Source organism: Apostichopus japonicus, chromosome 3 (genome assembly GCF_037975245.1).
Source record: "Apostichopus japonicus isolate 1M-3 chromosome 3, ASM3797524v1, whole genome shotgun sequence".
NCBI lineage: Eukaryota > Metazoa > Echinodermata > Holothuroidea > Aspidochirotida > Stichopodidae > Apostichopus > Apostichopus japonicus.
The window spans coordinates 5,354,779-5,381,329 of record NC_092563.1 but is presented as its reverse complement, the minus strand read 5'-3'; the positions used below and the strand labels follow the sequence as shown (position 1 = coordinate 5,381,329).

Here is a 26,551-nt window from a genome sequence, read left to right as displayed (position 1 = left end):
ATTGCAAAGCCGTTTAGGCCTTGTGGTTTTATTCTTTTCGATTCAAATTAACAAATATTACAATCTGGTGGGGAAGGGGATTCGTATTACTGGCACGAAAGCACGTACAAAAATAATGTTATTATTGCTGTACGTTACGAAGACGGTCTTAGATAAATACACGTATGTGACCCTATCACTAATAGGAGGATTTGAAGAATGGTTGTTACATGTGGTTTATTATGAGGGCGTTTGGCGATGTTACTAACAATTGTACACCTGTTTACTTGTTTACTGTACATGGAAATGCCCATTTATCCAAATTAAATTTTATTCAATTCTATGGGAGGGGGTGAAAGTTCATGGTTATTAATTTAGACCCTTAGATACTAAGATCCGTTGTTTTATTTAATGGAATAGTTTCAATTTTGTTCTAATAGTTTAAATATATCATTTCAGTCAATTACATGTAGGGATAAGATAATAAGTATATACGTTGCGGAAATGTTTCCAGGTTGGTTTAATTGGTATAACTGATATGTAACTTAAATTCATCTTTAAGTGATATTGTTTTTTTTTTATATAAAACGTATTTTTTGTTTGCACGTGTGATTGCATGCTGGAAGCCATTGCATTGTTCACCAGGGGAAAAAACCCATTCACTAAATAGCTACGAATAATTTACGAAAATACTAATGAACAATAACCATACGTATATTTTGTACAGTTTCTTACAATTGTGGCAGGTGTGGGTGAGTAGGGTTTTGTCCAACGTGGCAATACACCACCAACTTCCTTGAGCACCACAGGCCAGGGATTTGAGTATTTTCTACGGAAATATCTTAGTGTTGTAGAGGCTATTTTCTTGCTCGAAATTTCAATTATATTCTCAAATATGTAAACGTTTTTCTCCAAACTCAGCTAATTTATTTCGAAATATGTTATGTTTTCCAAAAGTTCCCCTTTTCCCCATTTTTTCTCTTGAAATTTGACTTCAACTATTTATCAATATTCGGCTTGGACAATTCCACCCTAAAGTCTTTGACTGTTTACATCTCGGAAGTGCAGGTTTAAGTGATGTTTTATATATGGGTAAGTGATTGTCATAACATAGGTTTCTCCTCAAAACAAGCTATTATCATTTTTTTAAAAACTTAATTTCTGACTATTTCTCTCAGTTTTGATGGACTATACACTCTACCGTATCAGTTTAGAAGTCAGGTATAAACGTCTGAAAGCCTCATTTAGAATCCGTAACAATTTCTGAAAACTGAATGTTTTGCCTAAAATTAACACTTTTGTCAGGCTATAGCCTTGTGGTTTTATTCATTTTCGATGTAAATAAACAACATTTTCAAAGTTCTTAAAGAAAAAAATCTATGGTAAAGTGATGTTGTAAATGCATCCATGGATATCTAATTATCATCAAACAAGAGCTAAGTATTAAAAAATTAGATCAAATGGTAAACTGATGTTGTAAATACATTGATCGGTAAGTTATTGTCATAACATAGGTTCCGCCTTAAAACAAGCTGTTATTCTTAGAAATATAAGATCTGACTGTTTCTCTCAGTTTATAGGATTTTAAACTCCACTGTAGCTATTTAGAAGTCAGAGATAAACGTCTGGAAGCCTTATTTGTAATCCTGAACAATTTCGTAAGACTGAAGCTTTTGCCTCAAATTAAAACTTTGAAAGATAGAGCCTTGTTGCTTTTATTCATTTTCGATGTAAAATTACAAAATGTTCATATTCCTTAAAGGTGGGATCGCTCGTAATTTCCTCGTAAATTCTGTCCTTCACACCACCCGATTCAAAAATAATATCAATACTACCCTCTACCGGTTCGTCGCTGTTGTCTCGTAATTTCTCAGCAATCCAGTATTTACGGCTAGTAAGCAATAAACGGGTTCGGTTACTTGAACGGTGGCCTTGGCGAAATTCCTGCATAGTTTCTTGTCTGTGGCAGTACAGGGAGTTGTTATGGAACAACTCCCTGGTCAGTAGTATGCGGTATTACGCCGCGTTTTCGTGTGTGTTGTGTGATACAAAACTCTGTGCGTTGTTTTACGTTCAGAACTTTTCACAACTAATGGGCTGTACAGTATAGGTTACGGTCGAGCTTTGCATCAGGCGTAATAGTTTGACCAGGGAGCTGCTACTCTAGGCTTTAGCAGTTCCCTGCTTTTACTCTTTTAGGCCTACATGGTGAGCAGTCGAAGTCAAGAAACAGCTCAAGAAACTAATAGTTATGAACTTTATGTCTGATTCACGCTGACTGGTGTCACAAAAAGACAAACGCGAATGAGTGAAAAAATTGACTGAAGTGATTACAAAATTGGGTATCAAACGTAAAGTCAAGTCCGTCATGTGTGAACAATTGGTATTTCAGCCAATATAGGTATTAATTATACATAGACAGAGTCACAGCTTACATTGTATTTTATATATAAATTTTAGTTATATATCAGGAGGATAAGACAAAGCATTTTATGTCATATACCATATATAGATAAATATGTATATTTAATTATTTTTGGACTCCTGGCAACGGGCCCTTTAGGCGATCACATAGCACTTGCCCTAGCTGCACCCCGTCCTCCTAACCGGTGCACGTAAACCCTGTCCTTGCACCCCTTGACCCAAATTAAAAAAATAACGAAACTTGAACGGAAAAAGGAAGGAAAATACGTTGCCATAAGGGGCGGCTCCACCCTCTTTAGAAAGGATTGGCAAAAAGGGAATAAGTACATGAACAATAAACTAATATTATTTCCATTGAAAAGTGTCTCGCTGAGCATCGGCCGTCAAAGCAAAAAACTTTTTTTTTTCTAAATCACGTCAGTGTATTGCTTTCCAGCGTACCGTACTCCCAGAATTGACTCTCCTGCTTCTTGTTCCGAACGGCTCCCAACGAAATGCCAAAAAGTCGGCAACGGGGTTGGGGTGGGTAACCCAGCTCCACCATGGGGCACCTCATCTCGACTGACTCGAATTACAACTCGAAACTTTAACTGAAATTGGATTGAATTTAAAAAAATATATACTAGCTGTCTGCATGGATCATACTTATCTATACTATTGTGTGACCATATAGGCGTACAGGCTCTATATAGTCAACCAGGAGAGACTGGGGGGAAGCTTTTTTTCTTGCCACAGAAAATTAAACATTGCCCTGAAGTTCCTAGCAGGATTAATTCATTTCAAACTTCGACGGCAATGAAGGACAAAGAGAACCATATAGGCCTATGCCTGACTATAAGATCATTGAACCATCACGAACAACTCCGAATAATCTTCCATTTGCCGATTCATTACACTGGGAATAAGGGGTGGGGCTTTCCATTTGATCCGCAAGTATATTGAATGATCACCACAACAAGGGTGTATAGCTTGGGACTAGCACGGGGAGACTTGTCAACCTTGTGAACTTTTTTTGGGGGTGAGATGCGGGGGGGGGGGGAGTTGGCAAACTAAAACATACAGGGTAAACAGAGGGGAGGAAAGAGGTAAAAAAAGAAAGAGTGAAAGACAGATGAAGGGATGGAGGAAGAAAGTAAAGAAAATGTGGAGATGGAGGCTATGGGTAGAGATAGATATGATATGAAAGTACAGAGAAAAAAAAACCAAGAGCAGAAAAATGGAGATCACTGGGATACTGTCAAATACACAAGAAGAATATACAATCTAAATACTGGAATTAAATAATGCACAACATAAATACAGCTTTATGACATCAACAAATCAAAGGGGAAAGATATAATGTTTCAAGGATGCTGGAAAATAAGACACAACAGAAGATGGTTATGGTTTCTGATCTATTAGGCTTCTTCTCTCTACTGCTACCAGGATGTAAGAGACCACAGGGACTCGCACAACTCTTTAAGTTGTGATGACCTCTGACCCTTACTATGCCTAACTGTTATCTTGCCAGGAAATAAATACACCAGTGCATGAGAGGAGGTGAGAGACAGGACTGATTGATCGTGTCGATAGAGGTACATGTGATTCAAGAAGATAGATGTAAAGATTAGCATCGTTTGGACACTTCAAATGGGACCCCCTCCCCACCCCCCCCCCCACACCCTCCCCCACGTTCAAATCATATCCCCTCCTGGCAACGGAAATGAACACCAGTATAAATAAACCGATACAGATATTTATACACGCTGTGCGTGTAGGCCTATATACAATAATATAAAGCTGGCCATTCTCTGATTGTTACTCCTTGATTGAATTTCCCCAACCTTGCCCACCTTGACTTAGAGGGTGGCCAAGCTCCTGATTTACAGTCATAGCTACTATCGAACAAAATGGACGAAAGCAATTTATCTCAATCTGGTGATGCAGATGTATCATTAGCTGCTAATCCAACGTTTGTGAATGTCGCACAACCTGTCAACAAAAGTCTGGGAAAAGTGCTTGCCCCTGCCATATGTATGATCTCTTTTGTTCAGGATCATGTAAATGTGGCAATGTGTATTCGTATAGTCTGAGGTTTCTCTCCCATGCTGCTCCATATCTAATCCTTCTGGTGACATTGGACAGAACATTGGCAGATGGCTTCTTGAGAGGTGTTGAAGTAACTGGATCAGGAGTATCTGTAGAGATTACATAAAACAATAGTTACTAGATTGCAAGTATCCTGCTATAGCTTCTATGGCTGTGACTAAAAATATACAGTACCTTTTGTTTAGAACTTATCACACTTATGCAGCACTGGAAACTGATATTTCAATTTAAATGGTGTCATTGAGTTTAGAGGACATTGAAGTTACAAGTATGTTGGTGAAACCAAGACCACCCTCAAGAAGCAGTTCTAGTCACAAGTCAATACCATGAAAATGGAGACTCCAGTAGGGGAACACTTTCAGCTCCCCAATCATACCATTAAAGACATGTCCCAACAGGTAACTAACTTCGTAGACTAACCATCTCAGACACAGTACACCACAGCAGAGATAGAGAGAGTGGACGGAGTGCCCTAGCACCATTCAACTGAATGGGCTCAATATACAGGAAGGACATGACTAACTTTATCCTGCTCCATCTCTGTATTCTGCTATAGTTTATTTGCCCTCTCTCCTTACTTAATCCTCGCTTTGTACTCCACAGTTTATCTAAATACCTCTGCTTTCACTGACTCCTTTTGTTCAATACACCATTAACTTCTTTCTTTGTGTTCACCATGTCCTCTCTGTTCCAGGCTCTATTGTGTCTCTTTAATTTACTGTTACTAGTCAGTTTGCCTCTAAAGAAGATCCTGATAATATCAGGCCCACTTACTTTTATAAATTCTCATACACATGATTGCTTTTTAGTGGATGAGCAATATGCTACCATCTTTTTCTTTTCTTTTGGAATTTAATGAGAATGAAATTGTATTATTTTTCTGATCACACCAGATCAGATAAGATTAGCACTGCTCTTCCAGTCTGTAATTCATGCAAGGATAAACATATAAATTTACCTTCTCCTTTCTGAGTGTCAACTGATCTTTCTGTGGTGACAGCCGCTGAGAATGCCTCTGTTTGACTTTCAGCATCTTTCCGGAAAAGATGCATTTGAAACCTATACAATGAAACAAAAAAAATTGTCTGTAAATCATATAACTGAAATAGTAATTTTACTGTACACCCCAAGCTTAATTGTATGCGTAATGAATCTGGTAATGACCAAATCATTACAAACATACATGTTTTTATCATACCTACCCAAGAAAAAATATGAAAGAGAAAAGTAACAAACAAACACTTAGGCAGATTTCAATAATAACATATTGTTAACCCACATTGATTTAAACCCAGATAAGGATGAGATATTCTTTCATACTCTTCTTCAACATATCCATAAACCGCGGTACCTTTCAAGAATTGTAAGGATAATTTTGTGTTGCCCAACTGCTTGCCCAACAACTTGAGCTCACATGTCAATGTAAAATTTACTATGTAAACTTCCTGTCTTAGTGAACTGATTGGTTTCATATCGCTAAAAGATGTCCAGTCTTTTGATCAAAGTTTGATGTACACTCATTATTTACCTACTGTGTAAACTTCCTGTTTATGTGAGCAGTTGGTTTCATGAGTAAGAATTGAGATGCTAGCTTACTCCATGACACCATTGTGAAAAATTCCTGTTTACATGAATAGCTTGATTTCAGACTACCATTAATTTAACGCTAGATTACTCTCCACAAGAGATAGTTTCGGCCACCAAATTTAATAGATATTATAATTTTTGAACACTAAACATCAGATCATTCACAAGAAGCTGAACAAAAACAAGCATAGTACTGACTATATATAAAAAATATGATAACTTAGCACAGCATCATAAAGTATGAGCATCAGGCCTACACAAAAAAAACTGGTACTTTCTTACCTCCAGGCATGGCTATATAAAGGTTTATAAAGGTATAGCTATATGTACTAATATGGTCCCTCAATTTGTGAGGCTAATTTACCTAATTTCTTGCATAGCAGTTGGGTTCCTTCAAAAATCCCAAACACAGAAATGTACACATGATTGCTGGAATATTGGACAGACAGTCAGTAGATAACAGTATAACACCCTGTTGCCCACATGAACCATTAAAACTTGATTGCATATATGCTGGCTGTGGCTGACCTTAGAAAAACATAAGGTCTAGTTGCATACGCAGCGGTGTGAAAACATGTGAATCAGTTAGTAGTGATTCTAAATTATTTATGTACAGTAGATGCATTATTTTTATAGGAAAAATTGCATGTTCATGTGGTTGTACTTGTACAGCACAGTAGGCCTTCCTCACTGGTGTATATTACAAAATTAGGGAATACAGTTACTATGAACACTTAATTCAGATACTTATTACTAATACTATAGGCCTTAGTCCTATGTTATATGCCTAGTTAATTATGACTGGGCATAGGTGAGGCTTTTCTTTCAAATGCTCATTCACAAGAATTATTCCTCAAACAAGGACAGCTGATAACAATTTAGAACCTGCAGGGGTGGGGATGAACAGATCACCTAGGCCTAGTGGTTAGAAAATATATTTCCATCAATTTGTTGAGGCAAAAAAACAGTTTACTTTTTGGTGATGAGAAGGCCCATCTTTCCATGGCATAAATATGAGGAGTGAAACTAAAGACCCCCAGTCCCTGTCAGTCTTCTTTAGGAAGGATATTTTAATTTTTAACTGTATACAGTACAAAGTGGCTATTCTTACGACTAGTTGTAAGAATAATTTCCGACTACGCATGGGCAGTTGCTATTTTTATGATTAGGAGTACTAATTTTACGACGAGGAGTAACAATAACTTCCGGTTAGGGTTAGGATTGAGGTTTAGGGTTATGTTTAGGGTTAGGGTTACCCCTACTACATGCGCAGTTGCTTTATTTACTTTACTGCACTTGAATTTGCCTTTGTCGTAAGAATAGTTTATAAATAATTGTTACGACTAGTAGTCGTAAGAATAGCCACGGCCTATACAGTATCCTCATGACAAGCATTCACAAACAGTGATGATGATGACTCAGTAATACAACTTACTGCTATTTTGTGCTAGGATAAGTATGATAAGGTTAGCATACGCTAGGTCCATTGGAAAAATAATGAATGATAGGCCTAGTTACAAAGCCTAGGCTCATCAAATCATGTATGTTACAAATACAATAGCATAGACACTGCAAAGTTCGAACACCTAAGCCTTAAAATACCCCAAAAACTATCTTCATTTTATTGACAGATATGTACGTACATACTTGCGCACGGGTCATTTTGGAGAGGAAATAACTGTAGCTTCCTAGTTTTTAGTGATATTGGCTTTCGCTTGTAGGTTATCATGGTGAAATTGTGTATTTCTTAGGGGTGTCCGAACTTTGCAGTTTTCTGTACTTCGCAATACTGACAGTTACCTAGGACAATACCCTGTAGTACTACTATGTACTAGTATTACCCTATACAGTTTTAGCCTAGCTTAGCAAATCATTACCTTTTTGTGTGATCCTGAAGCAAATGTTCTGCGAAATCTGCGTTGCTAACAGAAGTCAAATCGTGGACATGTTTGTAGAGCTCTTTCTCCATTTGCCAGTTTACGTAGGAACGTAGAAGATAGATCTTCGTGGCATCTCTTCGTCGCTGTTGTTCCTTTGCACTGCTGTTTTTGTCAGGTCCATGCAACAATGGCTTTCCTCCACTGGAACCTACGCTCGTTCCAGGATAAGGTCGTTTTCTTTCGCCCGATTCTCCTTGCCCTGATCCCTTTTCCATGATTGTCACTATACTCTAGTCTAATCGAATGTATTTGTACGAAAATCGTACAGTATTCTTTACTCAAAAGGCACACAAACAACAAACTATCGCGTACGAAAATCCTTTGCGGTAAACAGTACAATAATCTGAAATGCTGTGTTATAACATTATGTGTGCATGGGTACGGGCTTGTTACGCATACGCTTGCCTGTGCTATTCACTGATCTAAATTTGCCACCGAGGTCACGTGAGTTTTCGGGGTCCCATTAAACCTCGCTGAAACCTCGAAAATGCCAGCGCCCTCTAAAAAAAGTCTACGAGCGATATGGCCTTTAAAAGAAAATACAAATCTAGAATTATTAGAATGTGACTGTTGCTCTTATTTTGAAAGGATTTTAAACTCCACAGTAGCCATTTGGAATTCAAAAAGAATCGTATGGAAGCCTTTTTTGAAATCTGGAACAATTTCGTGTAACTTCACTTTTCACTACCTTCTGTAGGCTTCTTGAAAAAGAAACATAATGCTCTTTAGCCCCTAACATTAATATGGTTATCCTTAATCTTTCCTTAAAATAAAGGTTTTTAAGAAGTCCTGCATGTACACGACAAGTCCTAGTTATAAAAAAAATTTGAAATTAAAGTGGCGTAATCCTTTAAGAAATATGTAGTATTATTTCAATAAGAAAGTTGAATAAAGTAAGACAAACAGCAACGATAGAAATGAAATAAAAGCACGGAAGTTTAATTATTTCATTCTCATATTATTCTTCCATATTTAATGATTTCACCAGTCAACTTCATACCTCTGTAGTTACCATAAAATGATGCTAAACGCTTTTCGTTGCGTTTAATTTTCCATTGGATGAACATGGTTCGGAAATTAAAATGAAATTGTGATTGCTGATAAGAGTGTTAAAATATCAAAACTACTGAACTTGTTAAAGTACAAGCTGAATTTTTAAGAACAGATTAGATTTGTGTGCACCGGCATTTAACATTATTGGAAATATCCATTCTTAAGGAATTCTTACAACAGAAATTCAAATGAATTATCACCAAAGCAAGAAAAAGAACTGTACGAATATTCCTTAAGACAAAATATCCATTAGTTGAAATTTAATACATCTCATCAAATGTTATTGGAACGGCAATAAGAAACTTAAACATACCAATCGTTTGATACATAAATGATCACTGAGAATTACCGGCTGACTAATCACTTCACCAGGGAGTTGCTATTCTGGATCGCCACTACCGGTTTCAACTCAACTTAGCAAATATGATGATAAAAATTAGTAGCTATTCGATATATATGTTTAGCACTTTCTTTGACAATTTATTACGGTACTGTTATGCGATATTTTCAATGTATATATTTGTCTGTGTATAGCTTATATCAACATGTTCTTTAAGGGAACATTTAACCATGAGTAACTTATTGTCAACGAAAAAACGTAGAAAGTAAACATTAGCACAGTCAAGTCGAGAGATATAACTGCGCTCTACCTTTTCTGTTTATTTTTTTTTCTTAGTTTGATACCGTTAAAATATATTGATGCATTAAATGATAACACTCAAAGTATTTTACCAAACTGGTAGTACCAAACTTTTAATTTTAATGTACAAATTCATGGGTAGCATTGAATGTTAATGAAATTTGTTATCTCATCTTTGCTATGTCGCCGTTCATCGTTACTAACAATGTCTATGCGCCAAAATAAAGTGAAATTAACAAGAAAAAAAATAACCCCAAACTTACTTACAAGGTAGGAAACGATATGTAACAAAAATAGCCATAAAGCTCAAGTTCTCATGTACCATGATATAGAAGAAACATTGAAATAGCCATAAAGCTCAAGTTCTCAGGTACCATGATATAGAAGAAACATTGAAAGTAGGCAAAATGGAAAACAAACTTTCCATCTCAAAATTTGAATGACGAAGGCTGAAACGGTGTTTAAAGAAAGAATTGTTTACAGAAGAACGAAGGAAATTATAAAAGGATTAGCAAATTTCTTAACTTTCGGGTAGTTTCTGTTCAATTGCTGTGATTTCAACCATGTGGTCCATCATCAGCTTAGTCTTTACTTGATAATGAATGGAAATCGTTTACTTCAGTTATATTCTAGCAGAACAAATAACGATATAATATATTTAAGAATGATTATAATAGGCAAATACGCGATTTCCTTGAGTCAGTTTTCTTTCTTATTGTCAATTTAATTTCTTATGCTTTCGACTTTCATGTCAGCCAGTCAGCCTGTTTCTTAACAGAATATAAATGTACATTATAGTTAACAAAAGGAATTATATATATAAACACACCTTGCAGATGATACGATGGGGTGCAGGGCATTAATTGCAGCAAAATCGTACAAACAAAAAAGTGGACTCAACGTTACTAAGGTTGTAGCTTAGAGTTCACATCCAATAAAGGCAAAACTGAACGTTGTGAGGGTTAATATTGATACTGGACCAAACAACCACACAGAGCTTCTCGTTCTTGGCTTGATATATGAAATTAGAACATTTCTGATGTTCTGATTTACATAGAAACTAATAACGCAACGTGTATTGACCTATAGATCAACATTTAAATATACACCCAACTCCATTTTGGAACCCACTATTGGTTAAATATTTAACACTCCTGAAAAAATGCATAATGCATAATACTATTTTACTTACTGATTCAATGTGTCAATTGTAGATACCATAGCCAAAAAGCTGTCTTGTATGACATTGCATCACCACTGCTAAGGATAAGTATAAAAAAAACGGTTTAGCTTATGGACAGATATAACTACAAGAAACAGGAATTAAAACAGCATAATTCGAAAACATGTTGTACTTTAAACGTAATCGTCGACGAATTTCTTGCATAATCGGCGTATTGTTGTTCCATTTAACAAGACAGAATTCACCTTCATATGCTTTTTAAGTTGAAAGTACTTACGAATTATCATTACGTACACAATTTAAGGCATCTTCCTTCGTAACTGTGCCCCATGGTATTGTAGCCGGCTGGCAATTGTGGTACATTGCAAACTCGTCGTTAAACCGCGACAGAACCCACTTCCAGTACATTGTTGGTTCATATTCTGAGATTGGATTGATATCCCAGTCCGGATAATCATTCTTATACGCTTTGTATGGCTTTGATGGATGTTCGCAAGTAAGAGCTTTGCAGCCACAGTCATAATACTCCCTGTTTGACGCGACATTTGCTGTGCATGTATTACATACAAGGCGTTTGGTAGAGCGTATTCGCCATCCTCTCAAACCGATTGGAAAATGCAAATTAGAAAAATGAACTTTGTGTTCTTTTACGGTGTCGTCGCAAAGAGTCTTGCAAAATGGGCACTGTGTCCCGCATCCCTGCACACCTTGAGCTAGTAAAACGTGCAGTTTCTTCGGAAGGCATTCAAACCATTCCTTGAGACTTGTGACACATCTAGTATTTGGGAGTTCAGCATCTTCGAAAAGACTCGTTTTCCGAAAACTTCGGATAATATTTTTACATTCTGCTGTGAACAGTTCATAATTAGATAACAATGCGTACATCTTCATTTCAGTGATTGCGTCTTCGTTCAAAGACGAATTCAACGTCTCTTCGAAATACTCAGTGAAATGTTCAACCCAGACTTCAAAGGAAACTTCATTTTGGCAATCTTCTTTCAAAAGACGCACAGTTGATTCCAGAGATTCTTCTGTCTCGCGCAGTATTTCTTCGGTTTCGTGCGAGACGATATCTTTGATTCGAATACATTGGTCTGTTCCTTCACAGCATTTCTTGGCAATGAACTTTAATGTCCATGTTTGTAAAAATGATGAGTGTTGACTGAGAAATGCAATGTAATTTTCAAAATTTTCTTCTTCGCAAACGTCTTCTAGTATAGCGTTCAAGAAACGAGGTCTGCTACAAAATATTTCATCTCCTGCTTTAGATAATCTTTCGAAAAGAGTAGTGCAGATTCTGTTTTTTAGACAATCTTTCAACGATGCCTTAATGATCAAGCAAAAGGACTTAGCTGCGAGGTGATCTAAACACGTTCCGTCACACAAGGTCTTAAATTCCCCATACACTTTGTCTTTTTCTTTCTCTAATTGATATTGCACGCTGTTTTCCTTTTCAAATGTGGTCTGAACAGCAACGCAAATTGGGAAGATCCATGAGCATACATGTGCAATAGAAACACTTTGCTCTCGTTGGCTCAATTCTCCATGTTGCATCAAATCTGAGTGGAGATATGATATTGTCTCTCTTAGGAGATTAGTACTGAACGTTGTACCACTTTTAATACGTGCCAGGAACGTTGCGAATGTCTGTGCAACAACAGAGAATACCATGTTGTATTTTTCACTCTCCATCGAGGGTAGTTCTGTCATGAGACACATATCCAGTATGTGTCTTGTGTTTCCTGTAGTGACCATTTTAGAAAACTTTTCAATATTTTCTGCTGAGAGGCCAGTTAATATGCCGATTGCATTAGAAGGAAGAACATCTTTAAAGCCATCAACAAACCTCTTCATTTGATCGATGATATTTACAGAATCAATCTTTAAATGTGTTTGCACTTCGGTCCAAGATATGCTGCCAGAAAGAGCATCCATTTCTGAACGTATTGCCTCTTCGATGTAAAATTTACACGCTTCACTATAGAAATGACGACGTGTACTGTCTTTCAAATGATGTTTGCTCAATAATTCATGGACCCTGTTAAAGAAAACGCTCGTTATTTCAAACGAAAACCATTTCTTACCGCTTCCCTTGGTGACCTCATGATGAATTACTCGCAGCTGGTTTTGAAACTTTTCGTCACTGTCTTCTACCGAAAATCCAAACATGTCTGGGATGAACCAACTTGCAAATTTTTTTATGATGCTGCTAATAAAATTTTTTGATTCTTTGCGCTTCAGGCATGTTATTACGTGCTTTTTTATTTTCCATTCTGTAGATATGTTATCTTGTTTGAGGGTTTCCAATAATTTCCTGCTCTTCATGATCTTCCTCAACAGGTTGTATTTCCTTGCACCGTTGGACGAATGCATAATTTTACAGGACAACGTCACCAGAAAGTTAGTCATACTTCTGCACCCTTGACAAGAATTTGAGACGATGCACTTCAGTATATCTCTGATGCTCTCAAAGAAATTTTCAGAAAACTCGAAATCTTGGTGCCGGCATCCTCTTTCTACGATAATACATAAGTGAGAGGCTTGTCTAGTAATTTCTGGATTACATGGTCCTATCTGTGTATAGGCGAATCCAATATCGTTTGCAGATTTTACATTAGGTATCAATTCACAGAGTCCCAGAAGTTTCTGTGAATTTATCAACTCCTTCATTTCCTTACTGAGGTTCGTATTTTTAAAAGATTCTTGGACACACATGCACAGGTCAGATTCAATGCTACTTCGAATTTGTTCTTCGGTGTTTGTTGGATGTTCGAACTCGATATTGTTCATACACTTCGACCACTCTTCTTCAAACGTTGCCTTTACGTCTTTTTCAGTTTGCAAAAGTATTTCGTCTTTACGCAAGTGAGAATAGTCTGCCTGAAACTTATTCTTCAATCTTTCTGCTACTGGAAGAACTTGCTTTCTCAATTCTGCTTTCAACTGTGGTAGAATCTGGTACTCCTTGGCTTTGACGTTACTGATAAGATCTGTTTCAGCCCTTATCATTTTCTTCACAGTGTCGAGGATGTTCTTTTCAACCAGTTCTAGGTCACGGTAAAAGTAAGTGGAATGTTGTCTAACACTCTCGAATTCTCTACTCTGCAGTGTTTCATCTGTAGAAGTGCGAACTTCATCCATTTCCAAAGCTAGCGTTTGTTCAAGTTCTTGGAGTAATGCTCCTTTTCTTGCTTCAATGTTCTCCGCGGTTGTATTTCTCATTTGTTGCTTTGCTTCAAGTTCCCATTTCAACATTCCCTGAGTAAGACGTAGTTGTTGCCTCTTAAAAATTTGCGTAAACTTGTTGTATTGGTCGATCTCGACCGTGTTGCGGAAATTGAATACAAAATCCTCTTTCTTCACTGCATTCCAAACGCTACTAACTCTCTTCTCAAAACCTAATAATGTAAACGATCGAGTGTTCTTCTTTATTTCTCTCATAAGCGCCGACTTTAGCTTTAACACAGTCTCACTGTAGTCGTGATTGGGAGACGACATGGAACCTCTCCAAAGGCTGGGAATGTACTGCACGTTATCGTCTTTGGTGTCGATGTTGACAATGTTAAAACAGTCTGAGAACTGTCTGTATTGATCCTCTTTCCCTTCTGCTGCTGCGGCAGTTACGACTGCTTGATCAAGTTTCTGAAGTATGCTCTGGGTACTGCTCTGGTTGCGATATTGAGCAGTAATATCAGCTACGAATTGCTGAATAAGGTAGCACGATGAACTCAGATGAACCTCTTTCATCCTTATGAATGCATGCGCAGATATTTGAAGAATGTTGGACAATTCCTCTCCCACGGTTTGCCCTCCAATGTTGATGAGAGTCATATCGGAGAGACACAATGCGAACGTCGCTAATTCATTGTCCTCGCTTTTCCTTTCAGTGATTGCTTTTTCTGGCGCTTTCAGACCCTCTGTGTCTATGACGACTATGTACTCACAGTCGATTTCTTTTCGAAGGGTATCAGATATTGGTAACAACTGCATGAACACGCCTCGAGTGCATCGACCTGCACTCACAGCAAATCGAACACCAAACATACTATTGAGAAGCGTTGACTTACCACTGCTTTGTATGCCAATCACTGATATAACATACACAGACGCGTCCCCAATCTTCTTTCGAACCGCTTTCAGAACTCCCTTTACCCACTTAATTGGTACATGGCACGCGTCTCCATCAAAAATCTCCATAGGGTAGCCGCTCAGCAACATTTCAGCAGCAATTTCCGGTAGTACTTTTACATCGAATGTCTGTCTTGCGTTTCGTTGATTCCGTTGTGCAGGGTTATGGAAACACTCATATATTTGTCCGAATTCCCTAACGAAATGCTCGAAACCTAGAGAAGATGTGTCAAATGTCTTTGTTTTCTCTGTAAGATCTGTCTGCAATTTAGTTTCCTCTGATTTCAATTGTTTCACATCTGCTTCCATAGATCTTTTTTGTCGAACGGGAAGGGAATAAACGTTAAGTCGTCTTTGCACGTCTGTTATTAATGCAGCGGTTTCCCGTAGCTTATCTCTAGTGATCTGCATGTCATCTAGAAGTGGACGCAAACTTGCAAGAGAAACCTCATTTAGATAGTGCTGCAGCCAAAACATCAAGAATTGTCTGTACTCTGCAGATGTATGCAACATTTCGTCGTAAAGAAAACGCATTTCTGTAGACATACCTGTCTCGCATTGCTGTTGCCTTTCGTAACCTTTGGCTGTGTGCAACCTGGCAAGATCCCTTTCTACGTTGCCTTGTGCACCTTTCCAGCTGCGGTCTTTGTCAAGTTGCGACCATTTTTGCCAATTCACTTGCAAGGGGAGTGCTTTTAGTTTGTACTGTTTGGGGTTTTCTCTGCAGTTTTTTAATATTTTCACGGCTGCCTCCCTTGCTTTTGAACACAATGGATGTAAGGTATCCACTGCAATGCCAATTTTTTCACAAATTGATACTGCGCTGTTAAGATTATCCAAGACTGGCTTCCCTCCTTTGAGTAGTCCCTTCATTTGATAACAAATCTTTTCGCTGACATCGACTGATGCAAGAGTTGACGTGTCAACGACATTCGCACCTGTTTGTTTGATAGAAGCAATCAAATACTCATCTTCTGTACATCTGGAATCTGATGTTCTATTTGATGACAAAATTAGCAGTACTTTGCTCTTCCGAGAAATTTCGTTTAATTGAACCAGCATATTTTGTACATCTGTTTTGTTGACGAACAATAGTATGACTGTTGCATAATGACAGAGAAATTGGACCTGCTTGGGGAGATCTAATGCATCTCCCCTGAGATTTAAAAAGCAAAGTGCTGTTTCCAGTGTATGTTTACGACTTTTTCGGCCACTTGGAAGGTACCACACCGCTTCGATTGTCCCTTTGGATAAAATGGAACGGGCAACGTCTTGCTCCTGACTACAGAAATACGGATGTTCGTCATTTCCTTGAACAGAACCCAAAATTTTGTTTAAAATGTTCGATTTTGAGCAGACTGGCTGAGCAAATCTCACTGCTGCTACAACCGGAAAGGGATACTGTGTAACATTAACTTCATTAACAACGGAACTTGCTGGGTCCTGCCATGCTTTCGATATCTTCTGGATACCCCACAATAGCAATGAAAGGCTTTTTTGACTTAAGTCTGGAAGAATGATAGGAACAGCCAGCTGACATGCTGACATTTTCGACAAAACCTCTTGCTTAAGGAAAGGATCGCAATGCATAAGAATGGCATACACAATATCTCTGCAACTCAATCTAACTGTGTTAATAGAACCAACAGAAGAGGGGTTACTATTTGGATGTTGAGATGGGACTGCTGAAAGGATCAGGTTGGGCTCTATCAGTTCCTTAAAAAGTCGTATTGAACGATAATCGTATGAGATTAAGCGAGTAAGGAAACACTTGACAACATTTACAGGAGATATAGTATCTTCAAACAGATGAATACGGTCAAGCGTCATACTACCTAATATGGTCAACCTATTACCTACTTGCTGGCCAATCCCAAGCAATTGAAGAACAGTTAGCATATAGTCTTCTCTCGTATGTGTTATTTGTCGACTTATCCTCGAAGGGGTTGTCAATACTTCACTTTCTCTTAATGATGTTCGAAGCTCTCCATCTGACTGTACATACCCTTTACGTTGTCGTTGGTTGGGAACTTCAATAGATTTGGTAGATTCTGTATTGTGAAAGAGAACATATTTATTCATGAACTGTATATACTTTAAGGAAAACTAGAAAGTCAGGAGGCTTAGTGATTACTTGCCCTTAAAATAAGGGTAAATATGGAATCACTTGACTGATTGAGTCATGGAGGAAAATTGTGTCCTAGAGTCAATTACCGGAACATCGGAAAAGAGTTCCACTTAACTTGAACGTTAAAAAGGAAATACAGTGCTGAAAGTTTATGAAAGATGACAGACATACGTGGAAGTGTTAATCTCACTGAGTCCTCCAACAAGAGACTTACAAGAGCAAAGGTCAAATCATGTGTCACTTAATGTGATAGAAAAGTAATTCGTCAAATAAATGTTAGATTTGTAATATTGTTTCTGTTAATTTCAGTTTGGCAATAAAGACTTAATTTTGTCACGTCTCCAAGGCTTTTAGTTGTAACGAATGATGAACCTTTTTTTACTGAAATATAAAACTGGGATTTACAGTAGGTTTCTTAAATGGTGACTATATACACTTAACCCCAAGAGTGAATCGTAACAGCTCCCTAGCCTGTGTAAAATATTAAATTGCAGAAGATCCCCCTCCCACCTCCCCCTTCAACACAGGTTGAACCATTGTGCAACTTTGCGAAAGAAAGTATTAAGCATTTCATGTCTGTTTTTTATTTAAGTTATTCACATTACATGTTGACTTCTAACCACCTCAATCTCGAACACTGCTGAGAACAAATTGTTCATTGTACTAATAAGATGCATACAAAGTATGAAGTAAATCCAAGCTTTCCTTTGTACTTTGAACTCTTTTGACTTCGCATGGCTGTTTAAACTATGCAGAAAAAAATAACTTTCTTGTACGCTATAAGGTGAATGAACATACCAAGTATGAAATAAATCCTCTCTACTTTGTGAGTTAACGTGTTTAGAAGTTTTTGGACTATGACATGTTGAACATATCACATCATTGTTTGAAAGAATTAGAGCAACCAATGATTCATCGTCTTTCCCAAAAGAAAATTCGGTGAAGGACGTAAAAGTCAACAATGCGGTTCGCTCACCTGTTGGCAACGAGCAATCTGTCATATTTACTTCAGTTGAACCTTTTGCAAGTAATTCCTGATAAACTTTGACCAGATTCAGGGCTTTATATGTCTCCAGATCTTCCAGTAGTTCTACCAAGAAATCTACATCATTCTCGGTTACAATGCCCTTCGTTTCCCAGATTGCCATCAGATGGTGGAACGGTCGTTTCAGATCTTCCACCTTTAGTACCACGTCAGTTTGTTCTGTTAGTTGGGCAAGTTCGGTAACCTCTGCGGTATCTAAGTATTTTTCTAGCTGTCGTACCATTCTACGAAAAGGCTTGATCTGGGTTTTTGAAGCCTTACCAGCGCTTTTGCCTTCATTACAAGAAAACAAAGAAAAGTTTGCTTTATATTTTCTTAGCAGAATGAACCTGACAACAGCGTTGCGGCTACAACGCCTTTGGCCATTCAACGTCATAGTCTCAAAGTGAACTATAGGAATAACTAATCCTTATTACAATATTTCTGATCTTACGGATCAATATAGGAGCTTCTGTTCAAAAGTAAGTGAATATTTATGAAACAATTTCTCCACGTAAATGGAATACTAACATTTAAGTTTGATTGAACACAAATGTTACGACTTTTATCTGTGTGCCATTTTGCAAATAGACAAAACTGTATTACTTTGTGATATTACCTTCCTTTGTTACTAATTATTACTATTTGTTACATATTTCGGGCTACTCAAGGGGGGGGGGAGGCAGGGAGAGAGGGAAGGCAATCGCTGCCATTGACCCCCCCCCCCCCACCTGGCTTCGACCTTGGCCTTAAGTATTTTCTCTCTTTCTTTCTTTCCTTCTTTTTATGCGGGAACGGATAAATTGGTGGAACCGCCTTGTTTCTGAGAGAAGTGAGAACAACATTTGCAAAACATTATTCAAAGCTGTTGCAACAAGGTCCCATCCAAATACAAAGTCAGTTGATGTACTGCTCTAATTGTTGTGTGGAATACGACATGCGCACGTTTAACAGTTCAAATAACAAAATACACCATCTTAACCTTCATTTTAAGACAAATATGGTCAGGAAATTCGCGTACTGGGTGAAGTTACATCAATGACGAGTAATGCTGTGACCAGGTAACTGGCACTTTTCCCTGTGAGGACAAATAACTAAAGGATCTCGTTTTTCACAACATGTAACAATGTATTGAATAAATATTGCTAAATGGAGAGTGTTTCTTATATAATACTCCAACTAACGACACCGATGGTTTGAAACCTTGCTGAAGATGTGGGCATTGTTATGAACAAACGCACGCCCCAGCTCCCTGCACCCTCCACCCATCTCCTTCCAACCACCAGCATTGACTTTCAAACCATGCAGCTGTACCTACCAGTTAAAAAGGAAGCGATTCCATCACTTTGCGATGGGGTTGTAAAGTAACTTGCTACGTTTGATGAAATTGTCGTTACAGGACTGTCCACAGGACTCCCCGCTTGTGTAAGGCTAACGTCTGGGGAACTTCCCTCTTTGGAATTGCTTCTCTCACTCCCCAAGGTTCGACCTGGTGTTATGCTTTTTTCTGCAGCTCCTGTGGATAAGAAATTTGTGTTACAATTTTTCTGATATTTCAGATCACTATTGGAACTTCTGTTCCAAATATAAGTGAAGATTTACGGAACAATTTCGCCGTGTAAATCGAATACTAACATTTAAGTTTGTTTGAATAGAAAAGTTACCAATGTTTTCTATGTGCCATTTTGCAAATAGACAAAACTGTATGACTTTATGAAATAACCTTCGTTTGTTACTATTTATTAGTATTTGTTACTTATTTCGGGGTACTAAAGGGAGGGAGGGAGGGCAATCGCTGCCATTGACCCCTCCCCCCACCTGGCTTCATCCCTGGCCTTAAGTATTTTCTCTCTTTCTTTCTTTCTTTTTATGCGGGAACGGATAAATTAGTGGAACTGCCTTGTTTCTAAGAGAAGTGAGAACAACATTTCCAAAACATTATTCAAAGCTGTTGCAACAATGTCCCATCCAAATACAAGGACGGTTGATGTACTGCTCTAATTGTTGTGTGGAATACGACATGCGCACGTTTAACAGTTCAAATAACAACAAAAAAGCAACCTAACCTTCATTTCAAGACAAATATAGTCAGGGAAACTTCGAGTACAGGGTGAAGTTACATCAATGACGAGTAATGCTGTGACCAGGTAACTGGCACTTATTCCTGTGAGCACAAATAACTAAAGGATCTCGCTGTTCACAACATGTTACTATGTATTGCCTAATGGAGTGTGTTTCTTATACAATACTCCAACTAACGACACCGATGGTTTGAAACCCTGTTTGAAGATGTTGGCATTATTATGAACAAACTCCCGCCCCCAGCTTTCTGACCCTTCCCCCCTCCATCTCCCTCCAACCACCAGCATTGACTTTCAAACCATGCAGCTGTACCTACCAGTTGGAAATGACTACACCGATGGTTTGAAACCCTGTTTGAAGATGTGGGCATTGTTATGAACAAACGCCCGCCCCCAGCTCATTGACTCTTTCCACCCACTCCCCTTACCCCATCTCCCTCCAACCACCAGCGTTGACTTTCAAACCATCCAGCTGTACCTACCAGTTGGAAATGAAGCGATTCCATCACTTTGCGATGGGGTGGTAGATTTACTTGCTACCGTTGATGGAATTGACGTCACAGGTCTGTCCACAGGACTGCCCGCTTGTGTAAGGCTAACGTCTGGGGAACTTCCCTCTTTGGCATTGCTTCCCTCACTCTCCAAGGTCCGACGTGGTGTAATGCTTTTTTCTGCATCTCCTGTATATAGGAAATTGTGTTACCATTTTTCTGATCTTTCAGGTCACTATAGGAACTTCTGTTCCAAAATAGGTGAAGATTTACGAAAAAATTCGCCGCGTAAATGGAATACTAACATTTAAGTTTGATTCAATATAAAAGTTACCAATGTTTTGTATGACTGTGCCATTTTGCAAATAGACAAAACTGTATTACTTAGTGAAATTTCCATTCTTTGTTACTATTGATGAAGAACGGAGGACCTGATTCTCACACAAAGCATACGCACCTTTATGTAAGATAAATATACGCATGGTTTACATTCATGTCAGAATATGTACATATAGCGCTGTTACCGTTTACCAACTGGATCACACCACAATTTCGCAAAACGGTATCATCCTGCACGTTTCCTCATGATGACTTTAGGAAGAAACTGAAGTCATAATATGCCATAGTCCAAATTATGAGTGCAACTAATGTTTTTATAGCCATGAAGGTTTCCCCGATGCTGCGAGAAGATGATGACGCTGGTTCTTCAGTGTAAGCTTACAAGTTAAAATGAATACATTTTCTTTTATAAATTCTAAAAGTTAAAAGCTCAAACAAAGGACTTGTTCCTTTAACGTCATATCAATAAAAAATAGAATACATGTATAACATTAAACACCATTTTCCTGTGAGAAATTTACGTTATGTATTGTAAACATGTTATTGGGGGCCAAAGTCTTTATGTTTTCTCACTGAGTCTTGTGTCGCATAAGAGGAGTTGTCCCGGTTAATGGTATGTGTATAACAATAAATATGATAAACCTTGCCTGTTTAAAGGGTCCATTCTCAAAAAAAACAAAACAAGAAAATTGGTATAGAAATAGAACCTAAACTGATAGAAGTGTGCTTTCATGCTCTACAACATATCCAAATTCATGATGTGCCTTTAGTCAATTAAGTGTATATTTAGTAATTTCCTCGTCATCTTTATGTTTAATGATAAAAAATAATTAATCATTGCTTAACACAAACTGTATCAGTAAGTATAGGCTTTAATCGTTACTGTCATGTGACGAACGTTACATTTAATTAAGTCGCTCGACATCCGAAAATGGTTTGTGGCACTCATTCAAATCAAGTTTTTCTTCACTAAAATAGTAGGTGCTTGCACTCAAGGCAGTATACACATACAAATATACAATCTATCCATTTCCCCCCTTGCAAGAGGTCTTCACGCACTGACCTCTGAATGCTAACCTTGTATAGACATTGGAACTAAAAGCAGTATACTGCTTTCATTCATATCGGGTATACATAATACCAGTAATATCTTACTTTCACATGAGTTCATATCGTTTTAGTGTATCTGATATGGGACGTCCCCTATACTACGCGGGGGAACCTTGACGAGCAACTTAATTTCCCTTCTTGAGATACTACGTGAAAAGAAAAGTTCACATGTTGACCTTTGCTGACTGCAAATGACCATTGGCATTTAAGACTCCATGGTGTAATTGGTCGAATATGACCTTTAACCTCCAGTTACAATAACAATTTCTATTATTATTTAAACAATACTGAAAGTGCAATATAAATGTGGGTTTCTTGATATATCCTATATATATACAAGACTGCACGATCCCCATTGGTCTGTCATTGTTGTATTTTGGAAACATCTAAGTGCTTGTTCTCTTTCACTCAAGTTGGAATACTTGTTATTAACTTCATACCGTTATCAGACAGTGACACGACAGGCAACGATCGAAGATGGCTGTGATTGCTTTCTTCATTTGTCGTTGTTAATTCAGATGATCTACTTCCTAACATGAAATGAAGATAGATGTGCAAAACAAAGAATTATTAAAATTCGATAACGTGAACGCTAAATTGTTTGTAGGCTAACGATACCTTTAAAGTGTATAAATGCATTGTAGGCGAATAAACACTTACAGTTGCAGACTTAAAGTCTTATCTGAATATTTCTATGCTCCTCAAGCAAGGACGTAGCCAGAAATTTGATCGGGGGGGGGGGTAGAATTTGAAAAAGGGCACTTCTCACAAAGAGAGCATTACTGGAACCATGATGTGAAGAAAAATTTGGCCCAAAATGCCTCCTACGTTGCAGGAAATAACCAATAATAACGGTATATTGTATTACGTAGCAGACGAACTTTCAGGGGAAAGATTGAGCAGGGTAGCTCAGCTTCCCTCAACCTCAAAAGAGAGCGTTAATGATATTTCTTGCTTTTAGTTAAATTTAATTTTTCGAGGTACTCAAAGGGTGGGGGAGTGATCGCTCCCATTGCTCCACCCCCCCCCAATGGCTTAGTCCCTGGCCTCAAGTATTTTCTCTCTTTCTTTCTTTCTTTTTATGGGGGAACAGATAAAATGCTGGAACCGCCTTGTTTCTAAGAGAAGTGAGAAAAACATTTGCAAACATTGTTCAAAGCTGTTGCAAGAAGGTCCAATCCACAGGCAAGGACGGTTAATGTACTGCTCTGATTGTTGTGTGGAATACGATCGCACGTTTAAAAGTTCAAATAACAAAATAGAGCAACCAAGCCTACATTTTAAGACAAATATGGCCAGGAAAACTTCGCATACAGGGTGAGGTACATCAATCACAAGTAATGATGTGAACAGGTAACTGGCACTTTTCCCTGGGAGGACAATTAACTAAAGAATCTCGTTACACACAACATGTTACTATGCATTGAATAAATCTATTGCTAAATGGAGTGTGCTTCATATATAATACTCCAACTAACGACACCGCTGGTTTGAAAACCTGTTTGAAGATGTGGTATTATCATGAACCAACCTTCCAGTAGATGTTGAGCTGGCAAGGAAGAAGGGCTTCTTTCGTTCTCATTCACAGAAGCAGGAGGCAATTGCGGAGATGCTTTTTTCGAGGCCGTAAACTCCCGAGATTTCCGTTTCGAATTTTTCTGAAAAGTCAATATGATATCATGGATTATGAATGCAAATTAAGCTTCTCAGTTCAAAGGCTAGAAGGGATGGACATTAAACAAAGTTATCATACAAGTTCGATTGAAAGGCTTACCGAGGGGTTTAATTCAAAGACATAAAAAGTTAAATAACAGGAAACTAGTGGATTTTTCGAAAATGTGGAAATTTTCAGAAAAAGCTGACATTAAGATCAACTTGGGGATACTCTGGAGAAACAATAGAAACCTGAAGGTGAAGTAGACGGAAATTACAATGTTCCATCAAGACCTCCGCAGAATCTACAAAACTAAAACTTTCTTTGGCAAACACCGAAACCTTACGAGTTTTCTGCTCACCCCATCCACCACCCCCCCCCCCCCCCCGTTACACATACTATAGTTATAAACGTCCTACGTGTCACGCTCTAACCACGTCAATCAACTCCGATTGTTTGCCACACTTATTGCGACATATTGGGGAATCCCTCCACATCTATAATACGGCAAATACTGCCCAAGGTCGGACATTAGTAAATACATAGCTAATTATTAAGCTTTATATCAAAGTACTTCACAGCAATATTTGTTAGCAAGGTACTTCACAGTCATATATGTCTGATATCTCGCTTCATCAGGTGTCTAACGGGACAAACTCCGTTTAAATTTAGCCTGCATGGAAATTCCTAAAATGGTTATAATATAGTGGATGAAAACAGAATCTAAAAAAATTGTCACAGTACAACGTTAGTTCAACCAGGGACTTCCATTTCCAGATGAGCCGAACCATTTGGGAAATCGCACATGGGCCGTTATAAGTCATACAACTTGTGGCCTGTAAAACCATTTCAAACATCATGTTTCATTTGTACCAAGTGAGCTGAATTTCATAATAGCATTTGATCAGGAAATTCATTTGGCACTATTAATGCACCTATTTGGAAAACAAGATATGCAACGTTCAGTGGTGTGTGTTGGGCGGGGGGGGGGGGGGTCGGTTAACGGCCCCAAAAGTGTTCTCAAAAGTAAATGGTAATTGCCGCCACTTATTGATTCCTTTCGCTCAAAATAACACTTAGGAAAATGATCCGTTTCATCTCTCTTGTAAACAAAGAGTCATCGCTGGCACTGTCTTGACAAATTTGTCTTACCGTACAGTTTCGACCAATGTTGATTCACGGTCGGAAACACGTGCACACTGCCAGGAATCATACCTCGAGATTTGACACCTGAGGGTGCTCCAAAGTATTCGCAAAAATAAACTATAAACTCTAGAGATCAAACATGAAGCTAACCAACTCGAAATCATTTGTGCTTCCTAAAGCAGGATCTCGAAAGAGATACTTTGAACAGAATTTATGTAGGCAAAATATGTCACACAAAACAGAACCAGTATTGCTCGATACATGTAACAAACTCCTACAGTGGAATTACGACCTTCCTTACCGGTTTCGAACCTCTTGACATACAATCAGCGTACATAGCCTAGTGGTTAGGGTGTCCGCATATAAAGCGGGAGGCCCGAGTTCGAACACAGGTGGAGGCTGGAATTTTTTGTCACTGTTCTTGAGTTTCCGGCAACTCATTAAGATTTCAATTATATATATATATATATATATATATATATACATTTTTAATTGACTGCATTATTCATTATTCAGATACATTGTCAATACGGTCTATTCGGAAATATTGCCCGCATAACTGTTATTATACTTTCACCTTGAAAGTAAAATAGGAAAAACTGAAGAGGAATATAAATGTTGTTGAAGCTCGGAGGAATTGTGATATCACTACGGACAAAATAATGTCAGCCCCGGTCACGACATGTGTTCAATCCATAATATATGCAAAACGGAACCGTTCTTTGAAGTCCTCTTTTCCCCAGGTTCTACCACTTCAAATCCACTTAGTCGCTTTTATTGCACTATATAGGCCTATTGGGGAATTCCGCCCTGCCATCAACAGTCTATGAAAACGGAATTATCCCCTCCTGTGTAACGTCACTGATCAAGCCATACATAGTATGTACTTCCCAAGCTCGGATATTACTAGTTATATATTGACAATACTTCACTGTAATTTTAACGCATTTCTCGTCTGATACTTGTTACTTCCTCCTTTGTGTTTGTCTTCTTCTTCTTCTTCTTTTTTATTTTGTACACAGATCTAGCTCGCACGAGAAGTCTGTCGGACATAAGCAATACTGTATCAATATACCATCATATAATGATGAGTAGGCAGGCTACGTACAATTCGTGCTGTACGTACGTTAGTGCCACAGCGGTTTGTCTGTGACATGTGTCTCGCAATCGGGAAATTCCAAATGAGGCGTGGTCACTGTACAGTGGACTTTTAAACCATATCAACATGCGAAATTTCATTACAGTTGATTCAATTAAAGCACAAAGTGTTCAAAATATGATTTTATAACGACCTCTGTGGTTTCTTCAGTACTTCTATTTTCCTTGCACTCACCATTTATATACTGTACGTGAGGTTCTAGCCACATGGTTTTGCAGCAAAATGGCCTCGTATTACATAGGCCTAGTAGACTGACATGGGATGGAAATACGTACAAGTGTCTAACAAGGATGCGCCTTTTAGGTACAGAGCAAATTGCAAAATATTGCCAGAATTTGTTAATCTTCGTGCCGGAATTTCCTCTTCTATTTCGTCCCTTTAACATTGTGTGATGTGA

The 26,551-nt window shown here is 38.1% G+C and overlaps 2 protein-coding genes and 1 long non-coding RNA gene across 6 annotated transcripts in view; 1 reads left to right on the top strand and 2 right to left on the bottom strand.

The window, feature by feature from the left end:
• The first annotated feature begins 588 nt into the window (after window positions 1–588).
• LOC139961216 (uncharacterized) lies at window positions 589–9,823 on the top strand. Its single transcript, XR_011790787.1, has 2 exons — window positions 589–1,741; window positions 8,555–9,823. It is a non-coding gene; the product is annotated as an uncharacterized lncRNA (long non-coding RNA).
• On the bottom strand, window positions 4,059–8,556 carry LOC139961211 (uncharacterized). The gene is made up of 3 exons (XM_071960262.1): window positions 7,956–8,556; window positions 5,450–5,550; window positions 4,059–4,580 (listed from the first exon to the last, which is right to left on the bottom strand). The coding sequence occupies exons 1-3, from the start codon at window positions 8,231–8,233 to the stop codon at window positions 4,378–4,380; spliced, it is 582 nt and encodes a 193-aa protein (XP_071816363.1). The 5' UTR covers window positions 8,234–8,556; the 3' UTR covers window positions 4,059–4,377.
• The window catches only part of LOC139961170 (uncharacterized), a 176,080-nt gene continuing 158,484 nt past the window's right edge, over window positions 8,956–26,551 (bottom strand). For 3 of the 4 annotated variants that reach the window (XM_071960158.1, XM_071960147.1, XM_071960137.1), the window contains exons 2-7: window positions 23,727–23,853; window positions 22,636–22,725; window positions 20,738–20,935; window positions 19,493–19,690; window positions 18,127–18,468; window positions 8,956–17,073 (exon numbers count right to left, since the gene is read on the bottom strand). In XM_071960158.1, coding sequence (XP_071816259.1) covers window positions 11,168–17,073; window positions 18,127–18,468; window positions 19,493–19,690; window positions 20,738–20,935; window positions 22,636–22,725; window positions 23,727–23,853 — 6,861 coding nt within the window. In that variant the 3' untranslated portion in view covers window positions 8,956–11,167. The remainder of the gene's footprint in view (window positions 17,074–18,126; window positions 18,469–19,492; window positions 19,691–20,737; window positions 20,936–22,635; window positions 22,726–23,726; window positions 23,854–26,551) is intronic. The other variant, XM_071960167.1, reaches the window with a different exon arrangement.